This window comes from Vanacampus margaritifer, chromosome 17, assembly GCF_051991255.1.
Source record: "Vanacampus margaritifer isolate UIUO_Vmar chromosome 17, RoL_Vmar_1.0, whole genome shotgun sequence".
Taxonomy (NCBI): Eukaryota; Metazoa; Chordata; class Actinopteri; order Syngnathiformes; family Syngnathidae; genus Vanacampus; species Vanacampus margaritifer.
This window is the reverse complement of record NC_135448.1, coordinates 18,544,810-18,566,842: the sequence shown is the minus strand read 5'-3', so window position 1 is coordinate 18,566,842 and position 22,033 is coordinate 18,544,810. Positions and strand designations below refer to the sequence as shown.

At 42.7% G+C, this 22,033-nt stretch overlaps 1 protein-coding gene across 2 annotated transcripts; it reads left to right on the top strand.

Annotated features, from left to right (window-relative positions):
* The first annotated feature begins 220 nt into the window (after window positions 1–220).
* LOC144036871 (sodium/potassium-transporting ATPase subunit alpha-3-like) lies at window positions 221–21,745 on the top strand. Of its 2 annotated transcripts, none has more exons than XM_077547792.1 (23): window positions 221–444; window positions 8,629–8,742; window positions 8,899–8,958; window positions 9,040–9,243; window positions 9,709–9,822; window positions 9,895–10,029; window positions 10,116–10,233; window positions 11,139–11,227; window positions 11,289–11,468; window positions 12,807–13,005; window positions 13,371–13,615; window positions 13,701–13,893; window positions 14,191–14,366; window positions 14,430–14,566; window positions 14,642–14,792; window positions 16,026–16,194; window positions 16,272–16,426; window positions 17,086–17,209; window positions 17,275–17,420; window positions 17,489–17,619; window positions 19,246–19,347; window positions 19,571–19,662; window positions 19,795–21,745. In XM_077547792.1, exons 1-23 carry the CDS (start codon window positions 439–441, stop codon window positions 19,821–19,823), a joined length of 3,069 nt encoding a protein of 1,022 aa, XP_077403918.1. In that variant the 5' UTR covers window positions 221–438; the 3' UTR covers window positions 19,824–21,745. The 2 variants fall into 2 exon arrangements, with proteins under 2 accessions (XP_077403918.1, XP_077403916.1); XM_077547790.1 differs by lacking the exon at window positions 221–444 and adding an exon at window positions 3,747–3,866.
* The last annotated feature ends 288 nt before the right edge of the window (window positions 21,746–22,033 follow it).

Sequence of the window (22,033 nt, the reverse complement as noted above, 5' to 3'; positions counted from 1 at the left end):
TTTTTTACGCAAGTATATGTAGCTACTGTGGGCTATTTCATCACAATATGCGCTTTTCAGTTGAACTTTACATGTTTATTTTGACCTTACCGCAAAAAAAAAAAAAGGTAAAAAAGTAATTGCAACGAGCTGTTGCTTGGCTCTATTTCCTTGCGCGGAATCCGGGGAGCGAACAGCCTCGCGGAAGGACACGACATCCGAACATCTGCCCGGCTCTACTTTCTCCAGCAGCATCATTTGCGACGAGGAAGGAGAGAGCAGCGATCGTGGCTCTTGTGGTGATATTTACATTTTTAACACTTCTTCATGACACTTTTTATGTCTCTATAGGGTGGTAGCCGACAAGTAAAGGGAGATCTTTTTTCTTCGCCCACCTGACGATCTTTTTTTAAGCGGACAAGTGCACCTGCTCGAACCGAACCTCCCAGTGAAGCCAAAATGGGGGTAAGGACGACATTTGTACGCCCGTAATTTTTTTTTAATAGGATGTCTATTTCTGTTTCTATGGTGTTTACGTGCCGACCCGCTATTTGCGCCACATTTGTGAGCTGCATCCAGTTGCGGAGTAACTGGAGTAACGCGTTGCGTTAAGGGCACGTATCAATTAATTACGAGCAAATGTTTAATAGCTATAAACACAAAGTTAAGATTTACAGTGGGCGGGGACAGGGAGATGCCACGTTATTAGGTTTAATGTTAACCGTGTCGAGATTCTATTAGTAAAGAGCAACAAAACAATGAAAAATGTAAGAAAAGACAATCACCATTAACCAGGTGACGCCATTTAGTCAAAGTGTGTGATGACAAATTGGAGGCTCGCAGCCATACTCCCATTGAGAGTATTTGCCTTTTATATAATATGCTTGCATATTTGGATTAGGGTTGTGACTCCCCGTGATGACAAAAACAGGTGCCCTATAAGTTACATTTATGATCTCCTTTCCAATGTATAATACAGGGTCACACGTCAAGTCACAACAGAACAACGAACAAAAGCGAATCCACAATGCATATCTCACCGGTCCTTCATTTCTTGCCATGCTCTCTGTAGTTGCCATCAATGGCAGCGATGGCTTCAGTGATGCATCAGGTCGTTGACTTTGTTCCGATATCTTTTACATAACCGTACAAAAAGAAATCCAAGCGAGTGATGTCTGGTGAACAGGCTGGCCAGCAAAATGCGGGCCATTCCTTCCAATGCAGCCGTTAGGAAATGTTCAGGGGCTTACAAACATGCAGTCCCCCAATTTGGTGGACAAAGGATTACAAACGTTGCTAATCACTGAGAACAAATCTAATATCTTAATCGTTTTTTTTTTAAATTGGGCGTGAAAATATCTCCCTCACTTGTTGAAAATGTGCACCATCTGTTTTCAGGATGTGTTTCTATGAGGCTTCTGGTGTCATGTTTGGCGGACCCCTCAGTCTCGTAGTACGTTTATTCATCCCGCAACGAGAACATTTACAACAGCAAAACAGAGTTGAAGCGCATACGGGATATGAATAGACAATAGACTCTTTTTTTCACCCAAATTTACGGATATCTTCATTAACATTTGCGTATCTGACTACCTTTAAAACCAGAGGTGGCAAATCCAGGTCCAGAAAGTAAAAACCTGCCACAGTTTGGCTTTAGCCTCAGGTGCTAGCTAGCTAGGTCCCTAGCTAGCTCCCATGGTGTTCGTTTACCTTCTAGGGAGCTAGCTAGCATCAGGGGCTAAAGCCCAATTGTGACAGGGTTTTTACTTTCAGGTGCTAGCTAGCTAGCTAGCTCCCATGGTGCTCGTTTACCTTCTAGGCGCTAGCTAGCATCAGGGGCTAAAGCCCAATTGTGACAGGGTTTTTACTTTCAGGTGCTAGCTAGCTAGTTCCCATCTAGCTCCCATGGTGCTCGTTTACCTTCTAGGCGCTAGCTAGCATCAGGGGCTAAAGCCCAATTGTGGCAGGGCTTTTACTTTCTGGACCTGGATTTGCCACCTGTTTTAAAAGCCTGATTCACTTCTTGAGTCTCTCATAATGCGATGAAATGACTTTAAAAAAAAAAAATTATCGCTGACCTCATCCCCATAAAAAAAAAACATCCAAAGTAGCACATTTCGACTTTGTGAACAACCCAAGCTAAACTTAGCTCCTTCTCGACACACTTTAGGCAGACAAATGATCACAAATGTACCGCCTCAATCTGAGCCAGGAAAAACCCTGACTGGAAGATGCCTGGCAGGCTACACAGTATTTTCAACCAGTGGACATTCTAAGCTATTATGGCAGTAATAGTCATCATGTATAGTCACGATAGACTCCAGTCCTATTAGCGCCACGCTAACACGCAGTGTAGCGAGCCTCCCATTGCATCCAGTCCTTCTAATGAAGTGTGATTGGCAGGGGCCTCTCCGCCGAGCTGGATTCGAGTGTGTGGGAGGTGGCGAGCTGGAATCGTGGGATGAGAGAGCATTCAGGCCAGGCTGAAGAAGTTGTGCCGCTCTGTCACGCTTTGGCCACGAGCTCGCCCGAGGCTAACTGAAGCGAGCAGGGTACTGTATGTGTGTGGGATTTTTACTATCGAGGAGGAGGTGGGGGTGCAAAACGGGAGTGGGGGGCGGGATTGACAAGGCATCTGAGGTCAATCAATCGGGAATCCGCTGGCGATGAGGCGAGGGTCAGGTTGGGATTGGCATTCCTGATTGGCAAGAGAGAGGATGGCAAAGGTTCTGCGCAGAGGCCGAGTCACCTTGAGGACGATTTTGGGAAATCGTGTGCGGAGGTGTTGAGGAATGCTGTGGAAAAAAAAAATAAAACATGACAGGTGAACACATTCAGATGGGCTGTTGGGAATCACTTGCTATTCGCTATATAGAGCAGGGATGGACAACTGGCGGCACACAGCCACACCCTAGATTAAAAATAAATAAATAAATCTTCAAGAAATTATGATAAATATTAAATACTGGTAATATGTTTTCAATGGAAAGTAAAAAATTCTGAAAAAAAATCGGGGGGAAAAAACGGTAAAAATCTATTTAAATTGTAATATCACCATTCACCACTAGATGTCTTATCTGCGCTTACATGAAATATTTTACAGCTTTTTCCTACAATGTGAGTCAGCCTAATATTTTTTGCCGGATTTGGAATGATTTGCATACCATAGTACCCAAATATAAACATTTGGAGTGAGTTGCGTTTATAAAAAGGACAAAATATCCAAACTGAGTTCTTGTTTTTTTTTGTCCAGGAGTTTTGTGTTGTCCTTGAATGGTAATCTTATGCAAGAGAGCTCTTTGCATTGGGGAATTTTTTTTTAATGAATTTATTTTGCGATGTGCATTAAACCCTTTGTGAGTGGATTATGATATGTATGCGTTGAATTTATTATCAAAAATTAAGTATTTTAAAGATCACAAATGCATGTATTTTGTCCATATTTAAAATAGCATTAAAAAAATAATAATAATTGGTTAGGAAGTGCGCGTGGTCCTAGGTGATAACTGATAAAAAATTATGGCCGCCTCCAGCATTTCACTTGCCCATCCTTGCACTATATAATATATAATAAAACCACTTGTTTTTTTATGAATACTTACATCTAATCTGTTACCATATTTTAATGTGATGTATTTTTTTTTTAAAAGGAAGTCCTTGATGTAAATAAGTTAGAGAAGAAATTCACATTGTATAGCCCCTATATAGTGTATCCCACAATGCATCTTGTCCAGTAAAGCAGCCCTTAACCAATAGTTGCTAGAGGAATAAGCCATCCCATGATGCATTGTGCCAAAACAAAAGAGAACAAAGAAAAGAAAATGGCAGAGGGAGACGTACAAGGGGAGCAGCCTTCATCTAATTTGAGGCGAGAAAACATCTTCAATGTCAGTTGAGCGACTCATCACAACAAGTCATTATTTGTACATTTTGTAGAATACGCTAGTCTTCAAAAAATATGTTCGTATCATGCATTTGTTTCATATTTATTGTGTACGTTCCACCAGTTGACGTCGAGCCGGTACGTAGTAATCCAAAGCTACCTTCCGTCCGACTGATGAGTGAATTATGTCGTCCACGTTCTAAATAAATACTTCGTAGTGATTAGCGTGTCGGGAATGAGTGAACGATTGCAAGCACAGCCATGGAGGAGGTAATAAAGAGGATGGATGCTACCCATCATGCACTTGGTGTGTCAACCAATCGGCCGCGGCAGACAGATGGTGTGATATTTCACGCGGGAGGTCTCGTTAATGAGATGTCGCTGTCTCGCGTTTTGTTAATTTCAGAACAAATTATCGTATCTGGCGCCGTCACAAACTCGCTGATTCATTTAGTATTTAACTGTAGAGAGAAAATGTGATATTTTTTTGGTTTGAAAGAATAAAAAAAAAAAAAAAAAATCAACAAATATTGGCAAAAAAATTGGCCCATTTTTCCCAACCAGCTGATGAACCATTTAAGCCTTATTTTGGTATTATGTACCTTTTAGCTGACATTTTTATTTGGTGGTGCGCAGTGAGATTTTTAAGATATGTGCTTTAGCCCGACGAAGGTTGGGAGACATTTTGTAATGGATGCTGTGCCCAATTGTGCATTTGTACTCAGTCGTTATAAAGCAGCATTAGCCTTAAGTGCATTTTATCTTTATTTAAAGCAACGCTAGCAGTTCTTTCATGTTTTTAATGTCGTCTTAGTAGCACTTCATCATCATCATCATCATTCATCATCTTTGTAGTGGCATTTTATGCAGACACAAAGCCGTGCTAACGCTTAGAGGATTTGTGTATTCGTATGTTAAGACCAATGTGGATATTTCAAAAGCGTCACATGTTGGAACATGCGCAAGGTTAAAACGATCAAAAGTTTGATCCAGATTTGATCCAGATGCGGCAGCCGCTTTTGATCATTCATTGCGGTCACATTTGAAGTACTTGGTGACCTGAATTAGTTGTCAGGAGCATCTCTGAGTATCATGCAGCTCAGTACAACCCCATTAACTCATTTGCTCCCAAAAACGTATGAACACGTTCTATTTTAAATATTGCCATGGTCCCGAAACATATTTATTCATTTTAAATGCCAGAGCATACAGGAGGCTTTGATGCAGCTTCTGACCTGAAGAAGTTGCTTAATCCAATGGTAGTTATTACAATAAACGGCCAGCAGGTGGCAGCAGAGTATAAGAGATCAACCAGGGCCATGTTGCAACAAGCTCTCTTCCCCACTGTTTTAAACTGATTTGTGAATAATTATGAAACTTAGCTATATTCTAATGCTAATTGCTGCAAAACGAAAACAGATACAAATATACTTTTTTCCTGGTGAAAAAAGAGACTCTAATCTTTTATTTTGGCAGGTTCCATGTTTTTATAGCATTAAAACACAATATTCTGTGGGCCTAGCAAAATCAGTCAAAATATAGTAAAACAGCTGGGAGCGAAGGGGGGTGCTTCAGTAAAAATGGCTGCGAGTGAATGAGTTAATAATCATAACGTTAGCTCCACAAAAAAAAAAAAACTCAACATATAACACCAATGTGCTTGCTAAATAAAAAAACTGATTTTTTTCTTCATTGGGCATGTTGCATAATTAGTCGATATTTGGTCTATATATATTTTCCATCTGAGTACGATGAGTGTGTGAGTTTTGAATCGATGAAAACGCGGCGCTGTGAGCTCACTCACTCCAGCAGTGTGCCGTGATGTCAGGCCTTAGCGGCGTTTCCACAGACTTGCGTTACATAATACACTTTCGCGCAAGGTACATCATTAAAAATAATAATAACAATAATCCAGCACCACCTCTCTTCCTCTTCGCTGCCCTCCTGGAACTATTTAAAATTCCCCGGCGGATTGGACGTTGCTAGGAAACATCACACCCGCTGTTAGCTGTCAATCACCAGCAACTGGCATTTTCTGGCGACGCTAATGACGGCGGCTAATCACCTTCGACTTGCATCTGCGACTGTGTGTAATGTTTGACCGGTGCGAATGTAGTCATCATTTTGTCATTAGACGCGAGTAGACAAAAGTCTAGAAGCAGATGGGCGTTTCCCAAAGGAAGTGAATGCAAAAGATGGGGATGGGTACGAAGGCATGGATTATGGAGGAACCCCCCCGCATCCCCCCGCCTCATATATAGAGAGCACTTTCTAGGTCGACTGCTCCACTGATCTGTGTGTAATCCATGACGTGTTGACGTGATGTGTGTGTGTGCGCGACAGCCACATCGACAATCCACCAATCAAAACCAATCACCCACCGCTCGGCAATCTAACTGTCTTAACTGGTTGATGTCGTCAGATTTTGACTTGAAACTGAAAGACTAGACCGAATGATGTTACTTTTTTTAGTCTGTATCAGTGATGGGCGAGTACCGATATCAAGCATCAGTAACCGGCCTTATTGGCCTTATTTTTTATGTATACGCGTGGAGGCTGTCGATACCAGCCACGATACTTAAAGAGGCAGTGCGTGTTATGTAGCGCCATCTCGTGGTGAACTAATAATAACGCTATTAATTTCAAAAATACCCCCCGCCCCCAAAAAAAAGAACGTTTTATGTCATTAACATACATTCATTTATAATCATAGGTCTAGTAATTATATATTAGATAGGTCACACCACGCCTTACAGGTGGCTGCCATGTTTTACCGCCATCTTTGTGCTACGGATACCCGAAGGAGAAGAACTTTGCTAACGTAGTTAGCCTCTGCCGCTTGTGCATGAATACATTATTGGGATGCTTGCCTCCCTCTGCTTTGCTCTTGCTAGCTTTTGCTAGATCCTCATGCTAGCTGCTCTTGTTAGCCGCTCCAGCTAGCTTGTGCTAGCTGCTCTTTGTTAGCTTCCGCTCACCGGGCAGTCTCTCTGAGGCACCGTAGTGTGTATGTTTCAAAATCGCTGCATTCTATTAGTTCACCATTAGATTGCAATAAATAATACACACTGTCTCTTTAAGGGAAAAAAAAAATTGGGCATTGGTTAGTCCTCCTCAGCAGTAGTTGGCGCTATACTGCGACAATAAGTGTTGAATGTATGTTGACACAGATCCCTGTAGATGGCAATGTTGCATCAATTTTTGATCTGAAATCAGCACAGCATCGTGTACATCTGGTTGTTTTTCTAACGTGCTAATGTTGCTAAAGCTCTTTGACTCAAATTGACTCCATTTAATTGCCACACAATTGTTAAGGAAGTTGAAACCAACGCCAGCGTGCACCTTACAGCCTTACTTGTCCTCACGTTCTGTTCAATTTGACTTCATTAAGCCTGCGGCGAGTTTGGAAAATGTCCCGAAACAATAACAACTGCTGTCAGCTACTTCATAGTCCACAATTAAAACGTAACAGGAAATTGAAACATCCATTATGCTCTATAGTGTATTAAAACTATGCAAATGACTGATTTAATCTGGACTGTTGATGAGTCTCGTTAGTGCTAAATTGCCACAGTAGCAGATAGGATCTCCACATAGGGGGACGCATAATGCATTCTCTTGCTCTAAATGATCACATGACGCCCACTCTGATTAAAATGCAAATGAATCCACAGTCGTGCTCGACTGAAAACGTCGTGTGTTTTAGTAGGACTTTGTTGAAGATGAAGTGAACGGAGCACTCGGACCTGCTGAGATTATTGTTGTTCACTGGCCACTGGGTTAATCTGACAGTGGTAGTAAACAGCTGTAATCTGATGGACGCCGCATGACAGATGGCAGACGCAAACACACACACACACACACACACTGAAACAATTAAAGACTCTTCAAGTAAGGTCTTGAGGTTAGGTTATATAGCAATCTTTCAAACTATATAAAAAATAAGAAATAATACATTTTGCAATACAGTACTGGTTAGAGCTGCAAGATAGACTGGTGTTGAATAAATGGGAAAAAAACATCCCATAATGACAACATGAAACAATAAAATTTAACAGATTAATTGGCTGATTATAAAAAGAGCTAATATTGGCTGACTTATCGGTCATGGCACAAATTTTTATTGCATTTGCAAAAAAAAAAAAACTTTTTTATTCCATTTTTTTTTTTTTTCAGGAGAGCTCAGTATTGTTCATTCGATTTGACATCATCATTGCTCTCCTTTCTTTTCTTTTTTTTAAAACAAATTAAAAAAATTTAATGTTTTTTTTTTAAATATATATACATATATATATACATATACACACACACATATATATATATATATTATTTATTTTTTTGGTATGTGTGTGAGTGTGTGTGTGTGTGTGTGTGCGTGCGAGCGTGCGAGCGAGCGTGTGTGTATTCATCAGTTCACCTAAAGCCCATTAAAAAAACTCCCATACTAATAATATAATATAATAATAAATTGCCAAATGCAGAAACATCAATGTAAGTTATCACGATGTAGTGGCTCTCGCTAACAGACAGAATTAAGTAACCAGAATTAGGTTAAAAAAATTATTCAAATTTATTTAAATAATTATTTAATAATTTATTAAAATTTTATTCCGTTCTTATGGTCTGTCGTGTGCACAATTTAGAGTTTAAAAAAAAAAAAGTGCTGCGCTATGACGACTTGTCTATTTGAATTAGCCTGAGATTGTGCTACCTTTTTGATATTATTCTGTTGTCTGTAATGAACCTTTTTCACGTGTTGTTGTCAGTATGGCCGGTCGGACAGCTACCGCGTGGCCACCACGCAGGACAAAGATGAGAAGGAGTCGCCCAAGAAGAAAGGAGGCAAGGGCATGGACGACCTCAAGAAGGAAGTCCCCATTGTAAGGATTCCGTCGATATCTCCACAACATGAGTAGAGAAGGCGTTCTATGCACTTTCTGCCATCTTGTAGAAAAAATGCCATTGTTCTGCCTGTCAGTATACGTCTTCGTCATAGATTAATGAACAAACCAATTGTCTCCATTTTCACACTGCAGACTGAGCACAAAATGTCCGTGGAGGAAGTTTGCAGGAAATACACCACAGACATCGTCCAGGTAAGTCAACATCATGAGCACTTAATGCTCTCGAGAGGCTATTAATCCACGATGAAAAACCCAAATGGCGCCCCGGTCCAGGGTCTGACCAACGCCAGGGCAGCGGAGTACTTGGCGAGGGACGGCCCCAACGCCCTGACCCCGCCCCCCACCACCCCGGAGTGGGTCAAGTTCTGTCGCCAGCTGTTTGGCGGCTTCTCCATCCTGCTGTGGATCGGCGCCATCCTCTGTTTCCTGGCCTACGCCATCCAGGCCGCCACGGAGGACGAGCCTGCCGGGGATAACGTGAGTGCGGGAGGCTGACACACACAGAACCAAAACGACCTTTGGTCCATCTCAAGTTGCAGCTACTCCACCGGGCCGCCTCTTTTTATTGGGCATTCACCAGTTACATAGCCGTTGCTGCTCTAAAGGGAAGGGGGTTCACACAGCCGCAACCATTGCGGGTATGAGTCATTGTGCAGATAATAATACGGACGTATCTTTCTTCGACGCTGAAAGTTTCAACAGTTCATCCGCAAAGTGTTTCAGCCGCTGTCTTGTATAAGGCACAGTTCTTTGCATAAATGCTTTGCAATTTTAAGAGTAAATATGGGATAACTTATGTACATTTATTCTAACAATTAGTGATTTTTTTCGTTTTGTTTTATTTTGTAGCCATCAAGAAGGTTCACTTGATCTTTAACCAACAGATTTGTACCGCTCCATGGGTTGACTATCTTAACCGGGGGACCTCCTTGTATCTTTCAGTTGTACCTCGGTATCGTGTTGTCGGCTGTTGTCATCATCACCGGCTGCTTCTCCTACTTCCAAGAAGCCAAGAGCTCCAAGATCATGGAGTCCTTCAAGAACATGGTCCCCCAGGTACTTCGCGACTCAACGCGTAGCTTGAAATAGTGGAGGAAGTCATCGTCGCGCTTTTCTCTGCGTTCCCAGCAAGCCCTGGTAATCCGCGAAGGGGAGAAGATGCAGATCGATGCCGAGCAGGTGGTGGCCGGGGACCTGGTGGAGGTCAAAGGTGGAGACCGCATCCCCGCCGACCTCCGCATCATCTCCTCCCACGGCTGCAAGGTGATGACGTAATGCTGTCTTACAGGGAAGAACACCTCGTAGTGGTCCAATCTGATTCCTCACCTTGGTTTTTACCTTGACTGCAGGTGGACAACTCCTCCCTGACTGGCGAATCGGAGCCTCAGACCAGGTCGCCAGACTGCACCCATGATAATCCTCTGGAGACCCGGAACATCGCCTTCTTCTCTACAAACTGTGTGGAAGGTAAGACCACCATGTGAAAGACTCTGTGACAAGGGTGGGCAAAGTATGGAGTTGGCATGGCCACTTTCTGCACGTGCTCCAAATTCCTCCCACATTTCTATTTCTTTTTATCACAGCGATTCTCGAAAGTGTGGTAATGTTGCGCTGGTCCCCTCTAGTGGTATTCGAAAGAATCATTGATGTACAAGTTTTATTAAATAATCTGTGAAATTATTGTGAATAATGATATAACAAAATTGATTAAATAAAAAAAAAAAACATTTAAAATGCTTAATTAAATTTTGGGTCAATTATAATTAAATGGTATATAGATATTTAAAAAAAATGAAGGAAGGAAAATTTTGTACATACAGACTTTTTATTTTATTTTTTATTTTTTTTACTTCCTCTACAAATATCCTGCCCTACCTGTAATCTAAAAAAAAATTAATAAAACTTTATATTTACTGTAATAGAAAAGTGATTCTTTAAGTGTGCTACACTAGCTCCCTCTAGTGGCACACAAAGGAATCCGTGAATTAATTTGCAAATTTTATATGTTTGAGTGTCCCTAAACTACACTTTAATCCACAACAGTTGAGCTCTACTTAAGTATTAAGTACAACACATTTTCATTTAATCTTTTTTTTGTTTTTGTGGGGCGATACATTTTTAATTTGTCAAATAATAGTTTTTGTTTTAATTTGACAATCTTAATCTTGAAACTGTGAATAGTGTTACAATGGCTTGCAATAATACTAGATAAACATTTTAGGAATGAAACCTATAACGATGATGGTACTCTGAGAGCCACGTTTTGTTTGGATGGAGCATACCGTAGGTTAAGAATAAGGAATGGCGCCCTCTTGTGGTAGCATTATTGCATTACACCACGGAACTGACCTGTCCTCCCATCCTTTGTCCAGGCACAGCTCGCGGTATCGTGGTGTGCACGGGCGATCGCACGGTGATGGGCCGCATCGCCACCCTCACCTCGGGCCTGGAGACCGGCAAGGTGAGCCTGTCGCTTGCTCGCACCGCGCGTGATGACATCACTCATCTTCCGCATTCTACAGACGCCCATCGCCAAGGAGATCGAACACTTCATCCATATCATCACCGGCGTGGCCGTCTTCCTCGGCATCAGCTTCTTTGTCCTGTCGCTGGTCTTGGGGTACTCCTGGCTTGAGGCCGTCATCTTCCTCATCGGCATCATCGTCGCCAACGTGCCCGAAGGTCTGCTGGCCACCGTCACTGTGAGTACCACGCCAGTGATGCAGGAAGCCAAGAGAGAAGTCTTCAAGTCAGCCGAATTTTAATACATGTTTTTCCCACTTTGCGTATATAAAATGTAAATGGCATCATTCGTAACATGTTTTGATTTCCCCCTTCTGGGATTAGGTTTCCCCCCAATATATTTTCATCCATAACTTGCATCCATAAAAGTAATAGAAATATTTTCTTCCTCTGCAAAAAATTTGGAAATAAGTGAAAAACTTAAATTAGGCAATTAATTACATTTTAACTCTTTGACTGCCAGACGTTTTCAGAAAAGGGATGCCGTGGGTGCCAGCCGATTTTAAGCATTTTGACTGATCTTTCAAGGTCCATAGAAAATTATGTGTTTGGACTATGGAAACACACATACTACCAAAAAAAGATTGGACTCTCATCTTTCATCAGAAAAAAAAAGTTTGTTTCTACCTTATTCCGTTTTTCAGTAATCCACAATAGAAAATGGTTAGTTTCACCTCTGTTTTGAAACAAACGTCTTTTAACGTCTTTGGCACTCCTCCATAGGATTTTACTAAACGTTATTTAACGTTTTTGGCAGTCAAAGAGTTAAATGTTCAACACTTGACGTCAACTCAAATCAACTTTATTTCAGCATTTTGGAAAAACTATCAAAACTGAATTAAAACCAAAAATCAATTCCAAAGTCAAAAACAATAGAAATAAATAAAATGCTTCATAAATCAAAAAAGTCACGAAGAATAGCAACCAAATCGCTAATGCTTTAAACTATGAAATAAACTAATTGGAAGTACTAAATCGATATTCAGATCAGCCCGCATGGTTGTATTGACTTGTTGTGTGTCTGCTTCATCTCTCTCTGTGCTTGCCGTGTGTTTGTTGTGCTTTTTGTGTATGTCAGCGTTGTCGTGTACCTTTTTTGTGTCTCTCTTTCAGGCCAGTCGCGTCTGATGTTTATCTGCCGTGAGACCAACCAGCTCATGTAATTTGGCTAACGACCGTTAATGCACTGGTTGTGTTTGGCCCTTGCGATTGGCTGTCGTTGTGCATCGTGATAACTTTTAACGCACCGCCGGCCGCTCCTGCTTGACTGCTTTACTCACTGCAGCCTGGCCTGTCAAAGATGCTTTGACTTAAGCGCATTTTGCTATATAGGATGGACATCTCCGGGTTTGACTGGGAAGGTTTAGGTACATGGTCTTCTGTATTCACTACGATTCAGGTATCGTATGGTCCCAAATTTGTTGTGGTTTGTTTCCCAGCTGCCTGGAGGTGTCCTACCTGTTGATTATTAGCTTCCCAAAGAGGCTAACATTGATTTTGTGCTGTTGGCCTGGTAGGTGTGTCTCACGCTAACTGCTAAGCGAATGGCCCGCAAGAACTGCCTGGTGAAAAACCTGGAGGCGGTGGAGACGCTGGGGTCCACCTCCACCATCTGCTCGGACAAGACGGGCACCCTGACCCAGAACAGGATGACCGTGGCCCACATGTGGTTTGATAACCAGATCCATGAGGCCGACACGACTGAGGACCAGTCAGGTAAAGGATGGATGGATGGATGGATGGATGGGGATGTGGCGATATCCAAACCAACCCAAATATGGGCACATTTTCTATGACGTCATACTTCCGGCCCTGTGCCCAAATATGGACTTCCTATGACATCACACTTCCGGTGATCCAGAACAAATCAGGACATGTGGCAGAGATGTTGAAAAATATTTTCTGCTATGATGGATTGATGGAAGTGATAACTGCCACAGTGGCCAAAACATTCCTAAATTAAACTGCAGTATTAAACTAACCACCAGAGGGTGCTAATATTGCGATATTGCTGTTATCGTTACATCTCTGATAGATAGATCGGTAAAATGGACAGATGAAAATGGAGAATTTCTCCTCAGGCTCCTCCTTCGATAAAAGCTCCAGCACGTGGGTGTCCCTGGCCCGCATCGCCGCGCTGTGCAACCGCGCCGTGTTCAAGGCCGGCCAAGAGTCGTTGCCCATCCTCAAGCGCGACGTGGCCGGCGACGCCTCCGAGTCGGCGTTGCTCAAGTGCATCGAGCTGTCTTGCGGCGCCGTCAAGAGCATGAGGGACAAGAACAAGAAGGTGGCCGAGATCCCCTTCAACTCCACCAACAAGTATCAGGTTGGTACAACCCAGTCGGACCTTTACTGGCCACAACGTTGGCTGCACACGCTAATGGCTAATTTGTACTTTTCTTTGTCGCCAGCTCTCCATTCACGAGAGCGATGACGAGTCCGACAAACCCTACCTGCTGGTGATGAAGGGCGCTCCCGAGAGGATTCTGGACCGCTGCTCCACCATCATGTTGCAGGGCCGCGAGCAGCCAATGGATGACGAGATGAAGGAGGCCTTCCAGAACGCTTACCTGGAACTGGGAGGCCTGGGGGAGAGAGTGCTGGGTAAATACTGCTGTTTGGTTGTTTTCAAATTTTGTATGAGGAGAATCTGAGGGAGTACCACTGAACAACTTTCACCATACAACCCTTAGGAAATCGCCACAAGCTCAAAATAAAGTTTGAAGTGATGGAATTGGAAGTGTCAGTGGTAGTCAGTGGTACTACAAACAGAAAATTGTCAAATGACCGGACGCACAGAAATCAGGAGTTGAAACAAATTAGGTTGATGTCGCATGGCATGACTCCTTCTTGTTATTGGCTCCAAGTAAATCAGGTCATCTTTTCTTTTTATCCTGCCAGGCTTTTGTCACCTCTTCCTACCAGAAGAATCCTACCCAAAAGGTTTTGCCTTTGACACGGACGATGTCAACTTCCAGACGGACAACCTTTGCTTCGTGGGCCTCATGTCCATGATTGACCCGCCCCGAGCCGCCGTCCCCGACGCTGTGGGCAAGTGTCGCTCTGCTGGCATTAAGGTGAGCTGGCGTTGGTTTGTCTTCTTTTCCTTCAGTCCGCTTGACTCGTTCTTCCTCCTTCAGGTCATCATGGTGACCGGCGATCATCCAATCACGGCCAAGGCCATCGCCAAGGGCGTGGGCATCATCTCCGAGGGCAACGAGACGGTGGAAGACATCGCCGCGCGTCTCAACATCCCCGTGAGTCAAGTGAACCCCAGGTGAGAGACGGACGCCCATATATGGTCACACGCGTTCCAAGAATGGTTTTGAATGGTCCCGATGCGCCGCCGTAGGGACGCCAAAGCCTGCGTGATCCACGGAACAGACCTGAAGGACCTCAACCAGGACCAGATGGACGGCATTTTAAGGGATCACACAGAGATCGTCTTTGCCAGAACTTCACCTCAACAGAAGCTCATCATCGTCGAGGGCTGCCAGAGACAAGTACAGCCATCATTTGATTGGATTTCATTATTTGGAATAAATCAAAGGAACCAGTTTACTTTATATATAATTAGGGTTGTCAAAATGAGTGCGTTCATTTAAAGTTCCTTTAATGCCACAAATTTGGGGGGAATTCCAGTCGCACCACAGCAGACACGTCCACGTCAAAATTTAGCACTAATAATAATGCATGCATTTGTGGAGATTGGGGTCAAGTTGTATTTTACAATTTCAAAAATGTGCACAATTTCACAAGCCACTTTATGTTAAAGATTAGATAGATCTTAATGTGAAAAGAAAACCAACGTCTTACAAATGCAATTATGCCATCTAGTGGCAGAAAAATGACCAACACAAATCAATATCACACTTGTTTTTGATAGTACAGTACAGCTTTTTAATTTTAACTAATTTTTTTTAATTATTCTGAAATTACTGTATCAATGACTAAATAATGCAGCCATATTTCTATTAGTTTAACATTTTTTCCCACTTTTATGTTAACATGAGTATCAAAACTTGGAGAAAAAATATTTTATTGTACATTTAGAACATGTATAAAATTTGCGATTAATCACTAGTTAACTATTGAAGTCGTAATTAATTATGAAAAAAATTGTCACCTGACACCCCTATATTAACTCATTTGCTCCCAAAAACGTATAAATACGTTCTATTTTATATATATTTCCATGCTCCCATAGACGTATTTATGCGTTTTTTTATTTTTTAGGCTAAAGCATAAAGAAGGCTTAAATGCAATCTCTGACCTGCAGAGAACGGGTGAAGCAATGGTACGTCCAGCAGTTGGCAGCAGAGTATAAGAAATCAACCAGGGTCATGTTGCAACAAGCTCTTTCTGCCAGTGTTTATAAAACAGGAATGAGAATAATTATTAAATTTAGCTATATTTTAATGCTAATTGCTGCAAAACGGAAACAAAAATATACTTTTTTTTGATTAAAAGAAGAGACTCTAATCTTTATTTTGGTAGGTTACATGTTTTTATAGCAATAGAACACAATATTCTGTGGGCCTTGCAAAATCAATCAAAATCCAGTAAAACAGCCGGGAGCGAATGGGGTTGCTTCAGTCAAAATGGCTGGGAGTGAATGAGTTAAATATAAACGAAAAAAACATTTGGACGGACCAATTTTAAGGGGAGGAAAAAAAAGTACAAATGAATAGACCAAATGTTGCAGGGACTCTGTAAGAATGTTTCCTCGTTGCCAGGGTGCCATCGTGGCGGTGACGGGTGACGGCGTGAACGACTCTCCCGCCCTCAAGAAGGCCGACATCGGCGTCGCCATGGGAATCTCGGGCTCGGACGTGTCCAAACAAGCCGCCGACATGATCCTCCTGGACGACAACTTCGCCTCCATCGTCACGGGCGTGGAGGAAGGTGAGCGGAACGTAGCGAAGCAGGCGAGCCCCGCGGGACGTGAAGTCGCGTGACTTGAACGTTTTTCGTCCTCGCAGGCCGCCTCATCTTCGACAACCTGAAGAAGTCCATCGCCTACACGCTCACCAGCAACATCCCCGAGATCACGCCCTTCCTCTTCTTCATCCTGGTCAACATCCCGCTTCCGCTGGGCACCATCACCATCCTCTGCATCGACCTGGGCACGGACATGGTGAGTACGATGATGTGCTACAAAAGTATTGGGACACATGCAACCAACAGGGCGAGGTCCAGGTGTTTGACGGGCCTGTTCTTCCACATCAAAATGATCATCGACATGCTGGGACGGAACAGGAACTTGCATCATGACATCGTGTAATTGCACAATTGGATGCGTGTGAGGAAAATGAGTCTTATTGTAATTTGAGTTGAGCTTTTTTTTTCTTTTTTTTTTGTAGCTTCCGTAGTATACCTTCAGTGTTGCTAAACTAGCAATATATAATATAAACTATGTGTATAATATTTAGCGGCTATTTTTCAAAAAAAGCAACTATTGATTTAAAATTTTTAAAAAATGTTTTTGTCATATTTGTCAAAACTATCAGTAGTACATGAAGAAAAAAAATCAGCCTTGTCTGACAGCATCTTTTACCTTTTTATTAAAAAAAGAAAAACAACCAATCAGAGACAAAGGGCGGGGCTTATGTGGTGTTAATCATGGCTTACACTCCTGCAGCCTTGTGCCTTTAACCCAGAAAAGCTTTTTTGGAAGTCATTTTTTATTTTTTTTAGAAAACAACCGTAACCCTAATCCCCAAAAAAATGCAACAATTGCCTCGATTCTTGCTTCACCCCAAATAACATGAAACAATGTGACTTTGACGTGCTCAGGTGCCGGCCATCTCTCTGGCGTACGAGGCTGCGGAAAGCGACATCATGAAGCGTCAGCCCAGGAACCCGGCGCGGGACAAACTGGTCAACGAGAGGCTCATCAGCATCGCCTACGGACAGATCGGTGGGTTGCTGGTTTTCGTGAGCGCCGCCGGTCGTTCTCCTGACGTGCGCTCGTCGTGTCTTCAGGTATGATCCAAGCTCTCGGCGGCTTCTTCGCCTACTTCGTCATCATGGCAGAAAACGGCTTCCGGCCTTCCGTGCTGATGGGAATTCGCCTCAATTGGGACGACCGCTCCAACAACGACCTGGAGGACAGCTACGGACAACAATGGGTAAAGCGCCTATTCGGTATTTAAAAACTGCATTCTCTGGTTATTTATCGACGTTTGAATTTCCACAGACGTATGAGCAGCGCAAGATCGTGGAGTTCACGTGCCACACGGCCTTCTTCGTCAGCATCGTGGTGGTGCAGTGGGCCGACGTCATCATCTGCAAGACCAGACGCAACTCCGTCTTCCAGCAGGGAATGAGGTCTGGCCATTTATTTTACGATGACTCGTACCTACAGTCGCCATACGGCGCAGCGTTCAAAGGAACGCAATTGAGTTGGCCCCGATGTCTTTTCTTTCAGTTGTAGTTTCCGCTAGCAGCCACTAGGTAGAAGCAAAGAGCTCGTTTTTATATTTTCTTCCAGTTGTAGTTTCCGCTAGCAGCCACTAGGTGGAAGCAAAGAGCTCGTTTTTATATTTTCTTCCAGTTGTAGTTTCCGCTAGCAGCCACTAGGTGGAAGCAAAGAGCTCGTTTTTATATTTTCTTCCAGTTGTAGTTTCCTCTAGCAGCCACTAGGTAGAAGCAAAGAGCTCGTTTTTATATTTTCTTCCAGTTGTAGTTTCCGCTAGCAGCCACTAGGTAGAAGCAAAGAGCTCGTTTTTATATTTTCTTCCAGTTGTAGTTTCCGCTAGCAGCCACTAGGTGGAAGCAAAGAGCTCGTTTTTATATTTTCTTCCAGTTGTAGTTTCCGCTGGCAGCCACTAGGTGGAAGCAAAGAGCTCGTTTTTATATTTTCTTCCAATTGTAGTTTCCTCTAGCAGCCACTAGGTAGAAGCAAAGAGCTCGTTTTTTTATTTTCTTCCAGTTGTAGTTTCCGCTAGCAGCCACTAGGTAAAAGCAAAGAGCTCGTTTTTATATTTTCTTCCAGTTGTAGTTTCCGCTAGCAGCCACTAGGTAGAAGCAAAGAGCTCGTTTTTATATTTTCTTCCAGTTGTAGTTTCCGCTAGCAGCCACTAAGTGGAAGCAAAGAGCTCGTTTTTTATATTTTCTTCCAGTTGTAGTTTCCGCTAGCAGCCAGTAGGTGGAAGCAAAGAGCTCGTTTTTATATTTTCTTCCAGTTGTAGTTTCCGCTAGCAGCCACTAGGTGGAAGCAAAGAGCTCGTTTTTTTATTTTCTTCCAGTTGTAGTTTCCGCTAGCAGCCACTAGGTGGAAGCAATGAGCTCGTTTTTATATTTTTCTTCCAGTTGTAGTTTCCGCTAGTAGCCACTAGGTGGAAGCAAAGAGCTCGTTTTTTTCTTTTCTTCCAGTTGTAGTTTCCGCTAGCAGCCACTAGGTAGAAGCAAAGAGCTCGTTTTTATATTTTATTCCAGTTGTAGTTTCCGGTAGCAGCCACTAGGTGGAAGCAAAGAGCTCGTTTTTTTATTTTCTTCCAGTTGTAGTTTCCGCTAGCAGCCACTAGGTGGAAGCAAAGAGCTCGTTTTTATATTTTCTTCCAGTTGTAGTTTCCGCTAGCAGCCACTAGGTGGAAGCAAAGAGCTCGTTTTTATATTTTCTTCCAGTTGTAGTTTCCGCTAGCAGCCACTAGGTGGAAGCAAAGAGCTCGTTTTTATATTTTCTTCCAGTTGTAGTTTCCGCTAGCAGCCACTAGGTGGAAGCAAAGAGCTCGTAAACACAAGCCACTTGATTAGGTACACCTGCTCACTCTAAAGCCACCTAACAGAGGCAGAACTTTACGACAATTATGCTCGGACTGTCAGAGAGAGAAAACATTGATTACTAAGTTTTGTTAATTCTTTTACTTGTATCACTTCTTCTCTGAGGACTTTGATTGCCAGTTTTTTTTTTTTTTTTTTTTTCTGTTGATGGTTTTACGTTTTTTCCCACAGGAACAAGATTTTGATCTTCGGCCTGTTTGAGGAAACGGCCCTCGCCGCCTTCCTGTCTTACTGCCCCGGCATGGACGTGGCGCTACGGATGTACCCGCTCAAGTAAGAGAAGCTCTCTGGAAGTTTTTGCTTCGTTCACGCAAAACGGTAGAGGCGAGAAATGTTTTTACTCCTTGTGCTAAATTAGACAGTCAGCTACTTAGTTGTGCCCATCTTGTGTATCGATTATGTATTATACTGCCCCCTGGTGACACCTGAAGAGCATCGCAATGTCAACAGGTATTGAAGCCTAAAATCATGACGCACAAACTGTGTAACTTTTTAGGGCCAGCTGGTGGTTCTGCGCGTTCCCATACAGTTTCCTCATCTTTGTTTACGATGAGATCCGGAAGCTCATCCTGCGCCGAAACCCTGGTGGTAAGCGCGCGCACACAATGCGTCTCGGACTCCAGCCATTAAGCCCTTTTACCAAATCATTTGAGTTTGAATCAAATCATCCTGAAATGTGCTGACACGGCGGTTTTCGTCTTCTTTTTGTGATGTGTTCAGGTTGGGTGGAGAAGGAGACGTACTATTAAATTATCAAACATCACAAATGTCTCATCATCCCCGTGCCCTTTTGTCTAACCCTCCTCCCCCCCCCCCCTTCTCAAACCTCACCCCGCGTCCACCGCCGGCCCCTCCCTCCCTCCCTCCCTCCCTCGCGTGCTGTCAGCTGATTGGCTCGCACATTACAAATGCACGTGCTAGACCACAAAGTGGCATCCATTGTTGTTTACATTTAGAGAAGTGCACGTTGCCACGGTAACGAGCTGGCGATGTTTACTTTTCTGCCATCTGCACCCACGGGATGGCGCTGGGACCAACGACGGAGTGGGAGAGGATGTCGGTGTGCGGGTGAACGCACACACACGCATCCTCCCTCTCCGTCGCTTTTCTTCCCTCAACATTCAGCTCGAAACTGCCAACCGTCGCCATTGTGCCGATGCTCGTTGCCACGGCGCCCAAAGTCGCCGTTGTTTCCGCTTTTCCAAACGCCGCTTTTCAGAAATCCGGAACGAGAGTTGGACACTTTTTTTGTTTGTGGTTAGCACATCTGCCTCGCAGTGCTGAGGTTTTAGCGTTCGAACCTCCTCCTCTTCCCCGTCGCTCTCCCCCATTCCGTCACTTCCTCCTGCAGCCACTTCCCCCCCCCCGTGTTTGATCTGCTTGTTTTTTGTTTTTTTTTAACAGACGACTGACTGTCTGTTGTAAATATTTTTATTTGGGAGTGAGTGTAAGAGCTGCTTGTTATCATTGGCACGCGACGAAGCACAGTGTCTCTCCCCTCCTCTTCGCCCCCCCCAAACCCCGCCCCCCTCGACTCGCCTCCACCCGCCTAATGTGTTGACGCTTGTCTTGTTTGTGACCGCCGTGCGACACCCGCCGTCCTTGTGGAACCAGCAGGGGTGGGCAAACGTTGGAGCTCAAGGTCCGTATTTGATTTTTGAAAAAGGACAACTGGGCCAGCAAATTCATAGATGAGGTAAAAAAAAATATATATTGTAGAATGTCAATTCTATAAATTAAAAGTTTCGCATTACATTATTTCCTAGAACAACATTTTAATAAATTGAATCGATACGTAAATTGCTTAACCTTTTTCCATTTTAATATTTGCAATCAATCAACTAACCGGTTATTTAATCAGATAAATGAATGAAACAAAGACATTTAAAAAAATAAAAAAAAAGTTAAATTAATGTATTTAAGAAAGAAATTTTTCATATTTATTGCTTAATTTAATTTGAAGCGATGAACCAATTGACATACTTACAAAAATCATTCATAAATATCAACTTTTTTATTTTACTAAATGTTTTATCATTTCAAATCCATTAACCTCAAAGTAGAAAACGTATTTTATTCAAACCATTTTAAGTAAATACAGTTGTTAGCCTACACTGGCATTTTTGTAATATGTAGAACATTTAAAAAAAAAAAAAAGAGTAATATGGCAAATAATAATTTAATTGTAATTGTAATTCACTACAGTAAAGCATTTTAGAATAGCACAATCATTTGACAAAACATAGCAATAAGAAAGAGGAAGGGCATGGCCCGTGTTGCCAATACTTCACAAGTTCTGCCAGGGTGTGTAAACTTTTGAGAATAGCTCCAGCTAAATGAATGCATCAAATGTTAGAGGAGAGCCACACTTTGCCCACCCCTGCAACAAATCTACTTTCCTCCCCCGCACTCTGTTAACAATTAGAAAAAGTTCCAATCGATGTGCGTCCTGGGAAAAAAAAGAGATTTCTCTCCCATTTTCATGATTTTAATCGATGGAGCAAGACGATGACTTCACTTATGGAAACGGCAGCAAAAACAACAACAGAAAACATGCAAAGGTTAAAAGAAATGAAATACAATCGAAGATATCTCTTTTTTTCACTTTGCTCTCCCATTTTGTTTTTGTGTCATGAAAATGGAAATAAACGCTGTGAACAGTTGTTACTGATGTCTTGGGTGTCCTGGCGTCTCTTTTCACAAACGTTCACAAATGCACTTGAATGCCTTTCGCCTCTCATAAGACTTCAAGTTAGCCTTTCTTTAGATCAACAACTGATTGTTGGGTCTTGATGTGAAGAGAACGGCCACCCAGGACGCTCCTTCCTCTGCATGTTTGTCATTACCGCTATGGGTGAGTACATATAAGTAATAAAAACACTTTTAAACACATTTTGAGATGAAGATCAATAGATAAGGCAAAAATATTGTAGTTCCAAACTAACAAACTTGTCATCTC

Bases quoted from the DNA above. Each gene is read 5' to 3' on its own strand.
- LOC144036871 (XM_077547790.1), top strand. From the start codon at position 3,759: ATGATGCATTGTGCCAAAACAAAAGAGAACAAAGAAAAGAAAATGGCA. The intron at 10,030-10,115 runs GTGATGACGTAA...CCTTGACTGCAG, and splicing joins TCTCCTCCCACGGCTGCAAG to GTGGACAACTCCTCCCTGAC. The intron at 16,427-17,085 runs GTGAGTACGATG...TGACGTGCTCAG, and splicing joins TCGACCTGGGCACGGACATG to GTGCCGGCCATCTCTCTGGC.